Genomic DNA, 13,192 nt, shown 5'->3' on the forward strand with positions numbered 1-13,192 from the left:
GCGTGGTGAAAATTTCCATAAATTTGAGTCGGGATTTGAAGCCACGATCCTTCGTTGACTTGGCTCAGATACAAGGCGTGTGATGTGTGTGTGTGGCATTAGCTTAAAGGTGCACTGAAGAGGATTCTGAACTTGTCTTTTTGCCGCGGGAACTCGATCTACACGTTCCTAGCATTCTTAGAAACTGCAACTTATTGCCCTGTATGGCCGATTTTTCTAATTAAATCGAATTAACGTCCGGCTCCCGCCCTTTTTTTTTTTAATTCTGCCTCGTACGATGGGCGGAGTCGACCAACGCCTGAAGTTCCTTTCAGCCAGCTCCGTGGGGGCTTTGCTTTCGCTTTATTTGGTATTTTAGCTTTCCATGAATAAATAGTTTCATTCGCAGATAATATAGCCGCAAAAAAGCCCGCAGAAATAAAAATACGCGCGGACTATTTGCTACTACGGACTACTACGTATTACTCCGCCGATGGCTGAGCGGCAAGCCGCCACGGGACTGGGTGAAAGGCACTCCACGCGTTGGTCGACTCCGCCCACCGTACGAGGCAGAATTCAAAAAAAAAGGGCGGGAACCGGACGTTAATTCGATTTAATTAGGGAAATTGGCCACACAGGGCAATAAGTCGCAGTTTCTAAGAAAGCTCGGAACGTGTAGATCGAGTTCCCGCGGCAAAAAGACAAGTTCAGATTCCTCTTCAGTGCACCTTTAATTTGGAGCTTAGCAATGAGGAGTGAAGTGAACTGGAGACGTGCTATTTAGTGGGACACTAATTAGGTGCATAAACTGCACTGTGGAAGAGTTGAAAGAAAAGAATATGGAAACTGCCGTGATAATTGTGATAAATGTATGAATGTGAGCGACGAACAGTGACTGCGTGTGAAGAGAAACTGCTCAAGCGAGCTGTTCACGCTATCGTGTCATACCCGTAAAGCTTAAGTGCCTCCTATTTTTTACGAATTTTTTTTTAGTTTACTACGCCTCACGGCTATGTGCTGTGCATTTGTCCCCACGTGACTAGTCTTTCATTCCATAGCATCGTGTGCCCTAGTAATAAACAAAAATCTGTAATCAAAGCTATTTCTAAAGCATGCTTCACTGCAGGGCGAATTGTATAAAGGCGACGAACATTATGAACCAACTCGCCGGTTTAAGGTGCAAATCGCTGTCCGCCCGCCGGTGATGGAGCAGAGAAAATATTCTCTCGAGCGCATACTCGGAAGGCGGATCCATTTTGCAGTTCCCAGCCTCTGTGCGAACTGTACAATGCGCATATATATGAGGATACCATACCCAACAATTTTGGAAAAACGCATTTTTGAACGGGGAACCGTTGATGAGCACCATTTTTTTTTATATGATACAAAATTTCTCCAACAATCAATATGTCCACTGATCTCCCGACGGCAGTCTAACTTTTTTTCTATCGTCAGAAGAGTTCGCCATTCGTTTTCCATGGCAGTCTTAATTGTTCGATGCGATAGATGGAAACAGTTTGAAAGAAAGGTTTCGCTATATATCAGAAGAATTGACCATTAGCTTTAATACAGCATTTTGCAATTTTCTTTTTACGAGAACCGCAACCGAGCGAACCCAAGCATTTTCCCTTTCAGACAGCCGTTTCCTTTACCGTCTTCTCACACCAGCATCCTTGCTGCAGGAACGTCGCCAGCAAACCGTGGTTCGAGTTTTGTGGCATCGTGAACGTCACATGCCACGAGACTGGTTACCGTGCCAGAATGAAATTTATGGCGAAGGTAAGGCTTTTTCTGCGCATGCGTGGGTTGGGCCTCCTCTTGGGTCCTTCCAAGCGCCACGCAAGGCCCTCAGAGGGGCAAACATCAGCTGAAAGACGCACGCGAATGGACATTCATGAAGGAGCTTTCCAGGCCACGCGACCGCGGCTAAGCCTAACTGCTGATGGTCTTTATCTGATATGAGAACGCTCGGCCAGCTTAGCGTGGTCTCGCAGATGTTTTCATATCCAAAGGGTGCAACGTCCGGTTTCTGCACGTTCGTTCAACTAACCCAAACCAAACCAAAATTATACAACATCGTTATAGTGAACCGTGGCGAAGATATAGACATTGAGAAGAAAACCCAGGGTCCCGATCGAGATCCCACAGGTGCACAAGTCTCCGTCTTGGTGAGCAACTGACGTAGCCGAGACATAATTAACAACGCGAATCCCTCCATGTATATAGTGAGCCAGAAAGTATACATATATCCCTAAACGCTGACGACTTTTGGAAGGCCACCCATGGCATAGCGATGTCCTTGCGAATAATTGCTCCGCGCTTTTCGGTGGCCGGCGATTTCACAAGTGGGAGTGCCCGCGAAGCCGCGATGCTGTCTGTGCATGAGGCACTGCTTTCTGAAAACTTGCATGCCCATAAAGAATTGAAGAAAGTGTGGAATATGAGAGCGAGACCCCGACATCAGGCATGCTCTTAAAATTGTTGAAATATACCATGTGATGAAATCTTGGCTACGCCGATGGAGCACATCTGCACCAGTAATGTGAATTAACGAGTCAGCCAAAGTTGCACCCGCTTACTACTGAGCGGTTGTTTAACCACCCTCCTTTTAATCAAGATGAAATTATTGCTTTTTGAGACTATTTCATGGCTGCAAATGTAAAAGAAAGTTCCCCATTGATGCTGTGAATGTCCCGATGTGTTATCACTTGTTTCGTATATTAAGTCTAGCACCCACTGTAATAACATCGAAGCTATTTGGTGGTGATTGTTTTCTCCAATAGTTAACAGTTCAAAATTCTTCGATCTTTGGGTGCGAGAGCTGGTCTTATGCGGCGATGATTGTGACGGCACTTGCGGTTGCATATGGTGTGAGCCGGCTCATCGCGCATTCGCCGTAATCCCGATTGTTCGCTTACATGCTCGCGTCCGATGACGGTATACGTTGAGCCGGCCACTGTTACAGGTGTGCCACGCGCAGTCAGAAGCAAGCTACAACGTTCTACAAACTGGTTGGCTCCCCAACGGCAGGTGCAACGGTATAGGGTAACGTTTCTGTGTGCCGGCGAAAGTGCATGCGCAGACACCTGCCGTATCGTGCTCAGGGAGGCACTCCTCCGTCCTGTGTTCGGAAGCCGCGTTGAGAGCGCTCTTACTGAAGATGGGTGTGGCCGCAGCCGCCGGTGCCCGGGAGCCAGAAGCACTGCGTCCAGACCGACGTGTACAACCCCGTCTCGGAGCGGCCTTTCGTGCGACTCCGCGGCCGCTGGATGGACAGCATAACAGCCACCTGGGCCTCCGGGGTACGTAAGCTGCTCTTGGCTGTGCCGTGGGACCAGCAGCGAACGAAAAGGCCTCGGTGGCAAAACAAGCTTGGTACTGAGGGGAGGCCACAGGAAGTGATTCCAGCGACCACTATGGCGCAACTTCGTGTGCGTTTTGTAATACACCAGGTGTTTCAGGGAAGCCTATTACTAATTTTTTAAAGTATGGTTTTTGAGTCAAAGGGAAGCTTTTTGAGGCACAGTTATATCGGTTTTCGCGGACGACAAAATGCCGAGGAATCATGGTAACTAGTAGAGTAATTGACTAAATTCTAATAGTTAACTTTTTAACTATTACCGATAGGCACCTGATTGCAATTAGCGATTTTTAGCCGACCGTTAGTAATAGCCATATTAGTTTTTAGAATTTCGAAAACGATATTACTCTTGCCGCTGTGACTCAACAAATTTTGACTGCATCGTGTCAAAATGCATGCGCTTTCGAGGAGCAACCCCTCCAGTGCACGTAACTAGTCGAAATAGACGAATTCTGTTGCGCCACAAAACAGAAGATAATCGCGCTTTCAAAACTCTAGAAACTGATGTGGCTATCAACGGCCGAAGCGCTGGCTCAGTGGCTAAGGCGCTCGGCTACTGAGCCGAAGTTCCTGGGTTCGAACCCGGACGCGGCGGCCGCATTTTGATGGAGACGGAACGCAAAAGGCCCCCGTGTGCTATGCGATGTCAGTGCACGTTCTATAGCCCCAGGTGTTTTAAATTATTCCGAAGCCCTCCGCTATGGCACCTCTTTCTTTCGTTCTTCTTTCACTCCCTCCTCACACCACAAGCACAACAAAAAAAATTTTGGTCCGCTTTAAAAAATCTCCTGTGGCTTTTGTTGGTCTTCGCGTTGTGCGAGCATGTGTATACTTACTGATAGCGAATGGCTCATTCCATAACAAACACACCAGAGTTCGAGCTCGACGCCTTCCAACACCTTCCATAAAATTTGTGGCTCTTTACTGAACCGTCATAAGTAATTGCCCTTAAATTTGCGGAAAAAAATTCCCGGTCATGTGACAGTTATTTCAATTTTTCATACGAGTGTAAAAGTTGATCTCATTAAAAAATTTATAAACACTCAAATGTTTCAATGCTATACTGGAACCTTTTTACACATAACTCATACTCATTATGCCTTTGTATCGCAGGGCAAGAAATTTTCAATACATAGTTTTTGTGCTAAGTTCATTACTTTAGCACAAAACATATCGTTTTCGCTATTTTGAAAAATCGTTAAGCGACATTCATGAGCAATATAAAACTTTTCAGTGGCTCTCTATAACATGCATCATGTTTTTAAAAAGTTTAACTGGAATAGTAGAACAGAATACATTTAAAAAATGTAAAGAAATGCAATTTTTTTTTAAAAGTTTAACAGGAATAATACAACAGACTACATGTCAGAAATGTAAAAGAGTTTAAAAAGTGCGTTTTGCCGCTTTTTCGAGCATAAATCTCATAGACAGGTATTCCTAGCAAAAATATGAAATGGGGCCCGATTGATAGCTCTTTTCATTTGTAGCATGGAGGAAAAAAAATGGCGGGGGCTTAGCTTTGGTTAAACCTGGTAGGTAGCGAAAGCAGGTGTTTTATACTGCATATGCAGAGCCTCTACTGGGAAGAGCGCGGCGCGCCGTGCCAAGCGGTCGCCGTTACCCGACGAGCCGAGTTGGTAGCCCCGTCTCTCGCTCCTGGTATGACGTCACGCCATAACGTCACTAGCGCCTCTAGTGGGAAGAGCCAACACCCTCTAGCGCAGCGAGCCGTGCCAAGCGGCCGCCGTTACCCGAGGAGTTGGTAGCCCCGTCTCTCGCTCCTGGTATGACGTCACGCCATAACGTCACTAGCGCCTCTAGCGGGAGGAGCGCAGCGAGCCGTGCCAAGCGGCCGCCGTTACCCGAGGAGCCGAGTTGGTAGCCCCGTCTCTCGCTCCTGGTATGACGTCACGCCATAACGTCACTAGCGCCTCTAGCGGGAGGAGCGCAGCGAGCCGTGCCAAGCGGCCGCCGTTACCCGAGGAGCCGAGTTGGTAGCCCCGTCTCTCGCTCCTGGTATGACGTCACGCCATAACGTCACTAGCGCCTCTAGCGGGAGGAGCGCAGCGAGCCGTGCCAAGCGGCCGCCGTTACCCGAGGAGCCGAGTTGGTAGCCCCGTCTCTCGCTCCTGGTATGACGTCACGCCATAACGTCACTAGCGCCTCTAGCGGGAGGAGCGCAGCGAGCCGTGCCAAGCGGCCGCCGTTACCCGAGGAGCCGAGTTGGTAGCCCCGTCTCTCGCTCCTGGTATGACGTCACGCCATAACGTCACTAGCGCCTCTAGCGGGAGGAGCGCAGCGAGCCGTGCCAAGCGGCCGCCGTTACCCGACGAGCCGAGTTGGTAGCCAGTCTCTCGCTCCTGGTATGGCGTCACGCTGTGACGTCACTAGGCATGATATGACGTCAGGAGTCATTCTAAATGTCAAACGTGCCAAGTGGCCCCCGCTACGCGAAAGGCCGTACTTGGGAGTAGTATTCCTTTCGCAATAATAAATCTCAGGAGAGGCCCTCGCTATGCGAACTGCACGCCAAAAAGTGTGCTGGAGGTCACGTGCTTTCGCAAAGACTACTGGGAGTCTTTGGCCTATGGCGCAGCCAATAGGTCGTCCGCTGCGCATGCGCAAGCACGCGAGACGGCCGCCAAGTGGAAGGGGTGGGAGGAGGGGGGTGCCTTGACGTCCGGCTTCAAAAGATGTGACGGCCTTTCCTCAGTTCTTTCCTTCCTCCATGCATTGTTTTGCTCAGCGATTTTTTTCACACTTTTTGTTTCAGATGAGAAAACTTTTTTCAGGTTGAGAGCCGCACCGCCGGCTATAGTTGCCCCGTACTGTCAATGCACTGCGGAACACGGCGCCGGTCATAATCCTGCGTTGTGTTTCGCGAGCAGTGGTATGCGAGAACCGCATCACATGGCGGGCGTTGGGAACAGCCTCAGACGTCTCTCGCTCTGCCCACCTGTCAGCTGGAACCGACGTAAGTTCCCGGGCACCGAAATTTTTTAACGACAGTTATTTGCCTATGAAGGACACAGCTCTCATTGCAAACACAGCCGTTTTGTCCTTACAGTGAAGTCAGGTTGTTGTTTTTTTTTTTCGTGTTCAGCTCGGCGGGATTTTTTTGCGACCTCTCATGGCAACAACGCTTGCGACAGCGTTGGAGTAACAGTGAAGCCTTCAGCATCAATAGCAAGCCTTCAAAGTTCTTACAATTGCCGCATCATGACAGCCTGTGAGCTATCACATCAGCAGAAACTAACAAAAGATATTCAGGTCCTCCGGGTGACAGAAATCGCTGTTCCAGAAAAAAAAAAAGCCGAGCTTAGGTTTGGAACGGCTATGCCTCTGAAAGGCACGCGAGCATTACACCGTTTCAACGCCGCATCCCTCACTACTGTTCTTGCTAGAACCACATTCCACTCAGCTACAGAGGAGCTTCTAGGAACAAAGCACCACAGCAGCTCTCGCCCCATCATGAAGTCGGCACCGACCACTTCGAGCGTCACTGTCACTGTGGCTCTTCCTGCCTTGCTTTCGTTTCAGCCAGATTACGGCTCGAAGCATCGAAGGGGGAAGACGCGGCGACATTCTTGATCATTATTGTTTCGCGCACAGCGAGAACACTCAGAATAAACATTCTGAGGACTGTTTACACTATTCAATGCACTGCATGCTCCGTATTTACTGGGGAAGAACAAAAAGAAGGACTGTTCCACTGGAACACAAAATACCTGTGTTCTGCATTTGGAACAAGGGCTGTACCTTTTTGCTAGGCGAATAGCTGACGCTACGAAATTTGGGAGCCCAGGGAATTGCGTCAGCTCCGTTTGCAAGGCCTTTTAAACTGCCTTTTACCCTTACTGCTTTTATTTTGTTCCCGTTTTTAATAAAGCAGTTTTGTGTGTTAAGAAATTGGAGTTGCTGCCCCAACCGGCAACGTGTCGCCGGACGAGTGGACGAAGATGCGAAGTGCTCTTCTTACTGCTAACCGGTGTACGATCGTCGACCAACGTGCCGTCGTTATTCGTCGCTCGCGATGGGAATCTCATCAGCCAAAAGTATCCATCCGACGTTTACGAAAAACTTAACTCCACCATCCGAGTAATCGGCATGCTGGTGCAAAACAACACGCATAACTTGGAAACCATTAACTCCGTACCACTGCGACACAGATCACTGGTCTCATTCGACACATCTCTGCTCGCCATAGAGGCATCCAAGAAGCTGACATCTGTCGCCTAACCCAAGCCTTCCTCATTAGCCGCATCATCTACATCTGCCCCTACTACCACCTTAGAAAGAAAGACATAGAAGCGGTAGGCAGTGTCATCCGTGCGGCCTTCGACGCAGCCCTACGGCTGCCCTCATATGCCAGTTCACAACGCATCCTTCAACTTGGCGTGCATAACATTCTTACAGAGTTGAACGAGGCCCACAAGACAGCTCAAATCCACTGCCTTTCACTTACCGTTCATAGTTTACATATCCTCAACAAGTTACATATGAACCCTATGGACGACTTTCACTACACAACGCCCCTTCCCACAGGTATCTACAGTCGCCTGGTGATCAAGGCCCTGCCAAAGAATATGTTACCTGGACGACATGACACACGCCGGCGCCTTAAAGCCTAAGCGCTAGACACAAGGTACATGGATGACACGCATGCAGTCTATGTACACGCCGCCAAATACAATACCAACACCTATATAGCATGTGCTGCCGCTCCTCGTTCTAGCCTACTCAACGCAGCCACGACGCGAGTTTCGTCTCCCACTGCTGCAGAAAAAGTTGCGATAGCAGTGGCCATCGCTCACCCTGCCACCCGCACAGTCGTTAGCGACTCCAACAACGCCACCCGCAATTACTCCACCTCCGTTTGCCGTGCCGCGGCACGCATCCTGAAAGCCTGCGTCCCTCCGCAACAGATCAGCCTAGTGTGGGTTCGTGTTCATGCTTGGAACTCCGGGAACGCGGGAGTCGACCGCTTAGCCCGAGGTTTTACGAACCGCGCGGCCGACTCGCCCTCCTCCCCGGACGCCCTGGCGGAGACTCCCCATACATACGCTGAAATTACCGACCTCTACAGAGAACAACGCCGAATGTACCCTTCCTCCCATTGTGACGTCGACAGAGCACTAGCCACCCTGCTCCGTCGATTACAAACTCATTCGCTTCTCAGTCACTCCCGTTTGGCGTTTGTCACCAACGGTGAATTCGACCCTTCTTGCCCAAATTGTAACAATGGTACCCCCGGAACACAGGCTCGCATATTATGGGAGTACGCGAAAAACCCGCACCCCACACACCCTACCGCCAGCTCCCATGGAAGAGGGATGGAATGGACTTTTGAAAACTTGCAGACAAATTGCAACCAGTCGCACTCACGTCGTGGGGCCAAGCAGTCGCTCCCACCTGGGGTCACGCCGCACCGCTATGCCTTATTAGTTCCAGTTATGGCAATAGAGTTTATTCAGTCGCTCACCTCTTCATGGAGGCCACCTGGGGCAACAGTGGCTTAACGAAGACAAAACATGCCTAATAAAGTTTATTCTACCTCCTCCTCTGTGCCTCCACGCGCGCATGTGTGTCTGTGTGTGCGTGCGTGCGTGCGTGTGTGTGTCTATCTGCCTGTGTGCACGCGAGTGCGTGTGCGTGTATCTGTGTTTGTTTGTGTGTGCGCGCGTGCATGTGTGTGTATGTTTCTGTGTATCTGTGTGTGCGTGTGTCTGTCTGTCTGTATGTCTGTCTGTATGTGTGCTTGCTTGTCTGTGTGTGCGCATGCGTGTGTGTGCGCGCATGCGTGTGCGTATCTATGTGTGTGTCTTCTGTGTGCGCGCGCGTGCGCTTGTGTGCGTGCCTGCGTGCGTTTGTGTGTATCTGTGTGTGTGTCTCTGTGTGTGCGTGTGTGTGTGTGCGCGCGAGAGAGCGAGAGACACTCGATGGTACCCGATAAAAAACGACACCCTTATGCAACCTGGCAGGTGGCGGCTAAATTAATGATTGGTCGCGCGAGGTTGCTCGGGACAACCTGGATCGGACAAGTGCCACCGGTGGCAGCACATGCCATCCCAGGGCAGTGGCGCATCGCTTAATTAACCCCTGCACCACTGCGCCGAGGGTGGTATGAAGACTCCCAGAAGTCTATGAAGGTTAAGCATGGAAAGACCAATTCTACACATATGGACATTAACCCCTATCGCTTCATACCCACAAGGCAAAGCGCAGGCCGCGGTAGGGCGGCGACTGCCTCCACTAGGTTAGCGCGCAGATCGGATGGGGGGGCGGGGCAGTTCCGTAGAGCCATGCAGAGGTAGAATTGCACGCTGCGTGGCATCGGGTTACATCACGCCGCGCGACGACTGCGTTCACAAAGTGAGCGGCCGGGCTTACGCCTTCTCGCACGTAAACAGTCTTAATTGTCTCTGGCGACTTTTTTTCAAGTCACCCTGCGCCGCAATTCAAACGCGTAGTTTTATTCTTTGTATTCGTAGAATGGGACACGGTGAAAACAAACTGAAGTTGGCCTGTGTGGACACTGCAATGAGACGACAGCTGCAGCCACCTATAAGAGGGAGCTTTTATTACCTGGAAACGAAGCAAACAGTGAAGCCCAGAGGTGTCACCATCAACCGCCGATTTCGCAGATAAGCTGCGTCCGTCGGCACGGAATTTTCAGCGTGCATTCGCTACACAGCCATCCACCGAGTCCTTCTTGGTGCGGATTCGAGAGGTTTGAATCGAGACGCGGGAAAAAGTTTTAATTCAATTTTCTCAGCCGGGTATTTTGCTGCCAGACATACACAGAAGGAGACAGGGAATGAATGTTTACTGAGAACGACAAATGGAGGGAGTTGTCCTCAATAACCCCCAAGGAGATCGCCGAGATCATAATACTAGATACATTATAATCGGATCCAGAAATGCTGATTTCTGGCCGATAGTGTCGAATACTCGCCGCTACGCGACGCCGCCGTAATAAGAGATAAGCCGCCGCTGTGAGTGTGCAAGGCGCAGCACTGATTTGCAGTGCCCAATCTCAGCACCGGGAAGGTAAAAAGCGATTTCGTCTCATCTTTTTCTTTTTTTTTTTATTTTGCGAGTGCAATAATTTTCGTTTGATTTCAACGATTTTTGTCTGGAACGCATGAACGAGAATAATCGGCAGTTCAAAAGACGTCGCAGCATCCGCGTTTACATCAATGCGGCAGCAGCGCATCAACTTTTGAGCGCATCACACTGATGTAAACGCATCCAGTGACTCGCGCGCGAGCGTCGGCTGTTCGGATTCCACGCCAATCACGGCACGATCTTTGCAAGCGTGCGCGCAGCATCGCCGTTTGAAAAACTGACTGACTGTACACAAAGTCCTAGCAGAAGCCGTAAAAATGTTCCTTCTGCGCATCAGCTGTGAGGTATACTGCTTTTCTTGCAGTAATAAGCGCAGAATGATTTGGTTTGGTTTATGGGGTTTAACGTCCCAAAGCGACTCAGGCTATGAGGGACGCCGTAGTGAAGGGCTCCAGAAATTTCGACCACCTGGTGTTCTTCAACGTGCACTGACATCGCACAGTACACGGGCCTCTCGAATTTCGCCTCCATGGAAATTCAACCGCCGCGGCCGCGATCGAACCCGCGTCTTTCGGGTCAGCAGTCGAGCGCTGTAACCACTGAGCCAACGGCGCCGGCCCTAAGCGCAGAATGATATTCGCAGATTTGCACTAATAAAGGTATCATTATTTCAGGAGGCGAAAGAGATCCTGGACGCGCGGCTACTAAAGCGGGCATGGCGAGAAGCAACGCTCATCTCGGAGGACAGCGCCAGGAGCTCTACCATGTCAGTGCCTCCCAGCCACGTTTTTACACTGTCATGAAGCCGACAACGTTTTTAGGCGCAGTCTGATGGATGCACAGGATCGATGCCGCCACTATCCAGAGTGCATATATGTTAGTTTTAATTTTGTAAGATACACTGCATGCCACCTGCCTTTACAGCGCAGCTGCAGGGGATCAGAAACTCGGGCTTAAAGGGACTATGAAACAAATTAATTGAGATTGCGTAAAGATAGGCAATCCATCACTCGTCACCCCAGCGAAAGAATTTTCGAGCTAGCATGAATAACAACGAAGTTATAGACGATTAAAAATCACGCTCCTCCTCTCCCCCCTCAACTCATACGCGCGGAGCACCAAGAAAAAATAAAGAAAACAGCTCCGGGACTGGGCTCCGCCCATGAATACGTCATTCGCTGACGTTCGGTTTACGGCTTCCGGTTGTCGCACTCCCGAGGAGCAGCGTGCGTCGGCAGCGTCTCTCCGGTCTCGGCGCTTTCTTTGCTCCCGAACTCCTGGCAGAAAGAGGCGGCAGAGGTAAATTGGAAACATATGCGTGAAGGCAATGCCCTGGCCCGCGCTTGCCCGAGGGGGTCGCGCGGCGCCTCGAGCAGACGATTTTCACCACTACCGGAAGTGTGCCCGTGACGTCGTAGCTGCCGCGGCTCGAGCGAATGACAGCGTGTGGTGGCCTACCGACGTCATGGGATTAGTGACGTCTGTTTTCCCGGTTTTGGTTTATTAAATCGCTCCCTACGAAGACACCAATCGGCCCGCGAATTTTAAAAAACGCGATTTTTAAAAAGCCATAATAAATTGCCGGCTCAGTTCCGAAGACTCATACTTGGTGTCAGTGCTTCTGAGCATAACTTCTAACATTTACAAGCGTCTTTTAATTCTTTTCATGGTCCCTTTAATGACCTCAGTACTGCACTTCTGAAGTGCCACAAGCTCATTTGAGCGTTCCTGAACCGAATTCCAGCGACCAGCTTTCGAACTACAATGGCGAGCAACTGTGATATAGTTTCCGAGGTTTCTTGTCCTAACAGAATGCTCGCAAAATAGTTGCAGTCTGCAAGAGCTCTGTGCCAACAATAAGTAGAACAACATTATATTCGAGTACTTCGCGCGCTTTTCGTCTACACGGAATTTTTAAAAATTCTATTCTGTTCTACGGCCTGACATCCCGTAAACCTTGTTGCCGACGGCGCATCGTTTAGTCCCACGAAGTGACCACACGCTGGTCATGGGAAAGTTACCGGCAGAACAAGAGTCGGTTGGAGCGCATTCTAAAATCACCTTACCAGTACCACTAAAAGAACTTGGAGGACGTTTCCCCTTCAAGAGTAGAATGCGATAGCGTTATCAGACCGCCTCCGCTAATCAGCAGCTCATGCGGAGGCTAAGACGGACTAGAGTTGCTGCGTAAGGCGAACGGGATTGCAGCGCCCCTCGGCGCGACAGATGGACGCTTTCCGCCAGACAGAGTGTCACAACCACGTGACTGCACACTCGGCGGTTCCAGGGACGGTTTCTACCTCTCTCTCTGTTTCCCCGATTAGTAATGCCCGAATCACGCTTTACACATCGATACATCACATACACACGCATCAAGCCGCTGAAGTATAATGAACCATCTCAGAAATCGAATTAATATAGTTGAATTACCTAGTCACTCATTAGCGTAGTTAAGAGCAAGCAGTGCTAAAACGGGGGCTAGTTGGTTCTGCATCAGTGTTAAGTGCGCTACTTTACAACACAATCACACGTAGTTAAGAGTGACAGTGCATGCATCATTCCATTTTTTTTTTTCATTTTATTGCCTTAAAGACCTCGCTAGGGGTATTACATAAGGGGTGGACAAGAAATAAATGCTCTCTTTATACATGATGCGCGGAAACACCTTCAGGGAACATCGAGGGACACGTGGTGGAAGCGATGTGGTGGGGAAAGTCGTTCCACTCAGGGGCTGTTCTTGGAACGAATGACGTTGAAAAGGTAGTAGTACAGGTTCGTGGTCTT

At 49.9% G+C, this 13,192-nt stretch overlaps 1 protein-coding gene across 1 annotated transcript in view; it reads left to right on the forward strand.

Annotated features, from left to right (window-relative positions):
* The window catches only part of mRpL2 (mitochondrial ribosomal protein L2), a 118,355-nt gene that overhangs the window by 64,494 nt on the left and 40,669 nt on the right, over window positions 1-13,192 (forward strand). The window contains exons 17-19 of the mRNA XM_089571514.1: window positions 1,662-1,758; window positions 3,156-3,281; window positions 11,083-11,174. Of these exons, the coding sequence (XP_089427640.1) occupies window positions 1,662-1,758; window positions 3,156-3,281; window positions 11,083-11,174 (315 nt within the window). The remainder of the gene's footprint in view (window positions 1-1,661; window positions 1,759-3,155; window positions 3,282-11,082; window positions 11,175-13,192) is intronic.

The sequence above is a fragment of the Amblyomma mixtum genome, chromosome 2 (genome assembly GCF_055824585.1).
Source record: "Amblyomma mixtum isolate Tamu chromosome 2, ASM5582458v1, whole genome shotgun sequence".
Classification (NCBI taxonomy): domain Eukaryota; kingdom Metazoa; phylum Arthropoda; class Arachnida; order Ixodida; family Ixodidae; genus Amblyomma; species Amblyomma mixtum.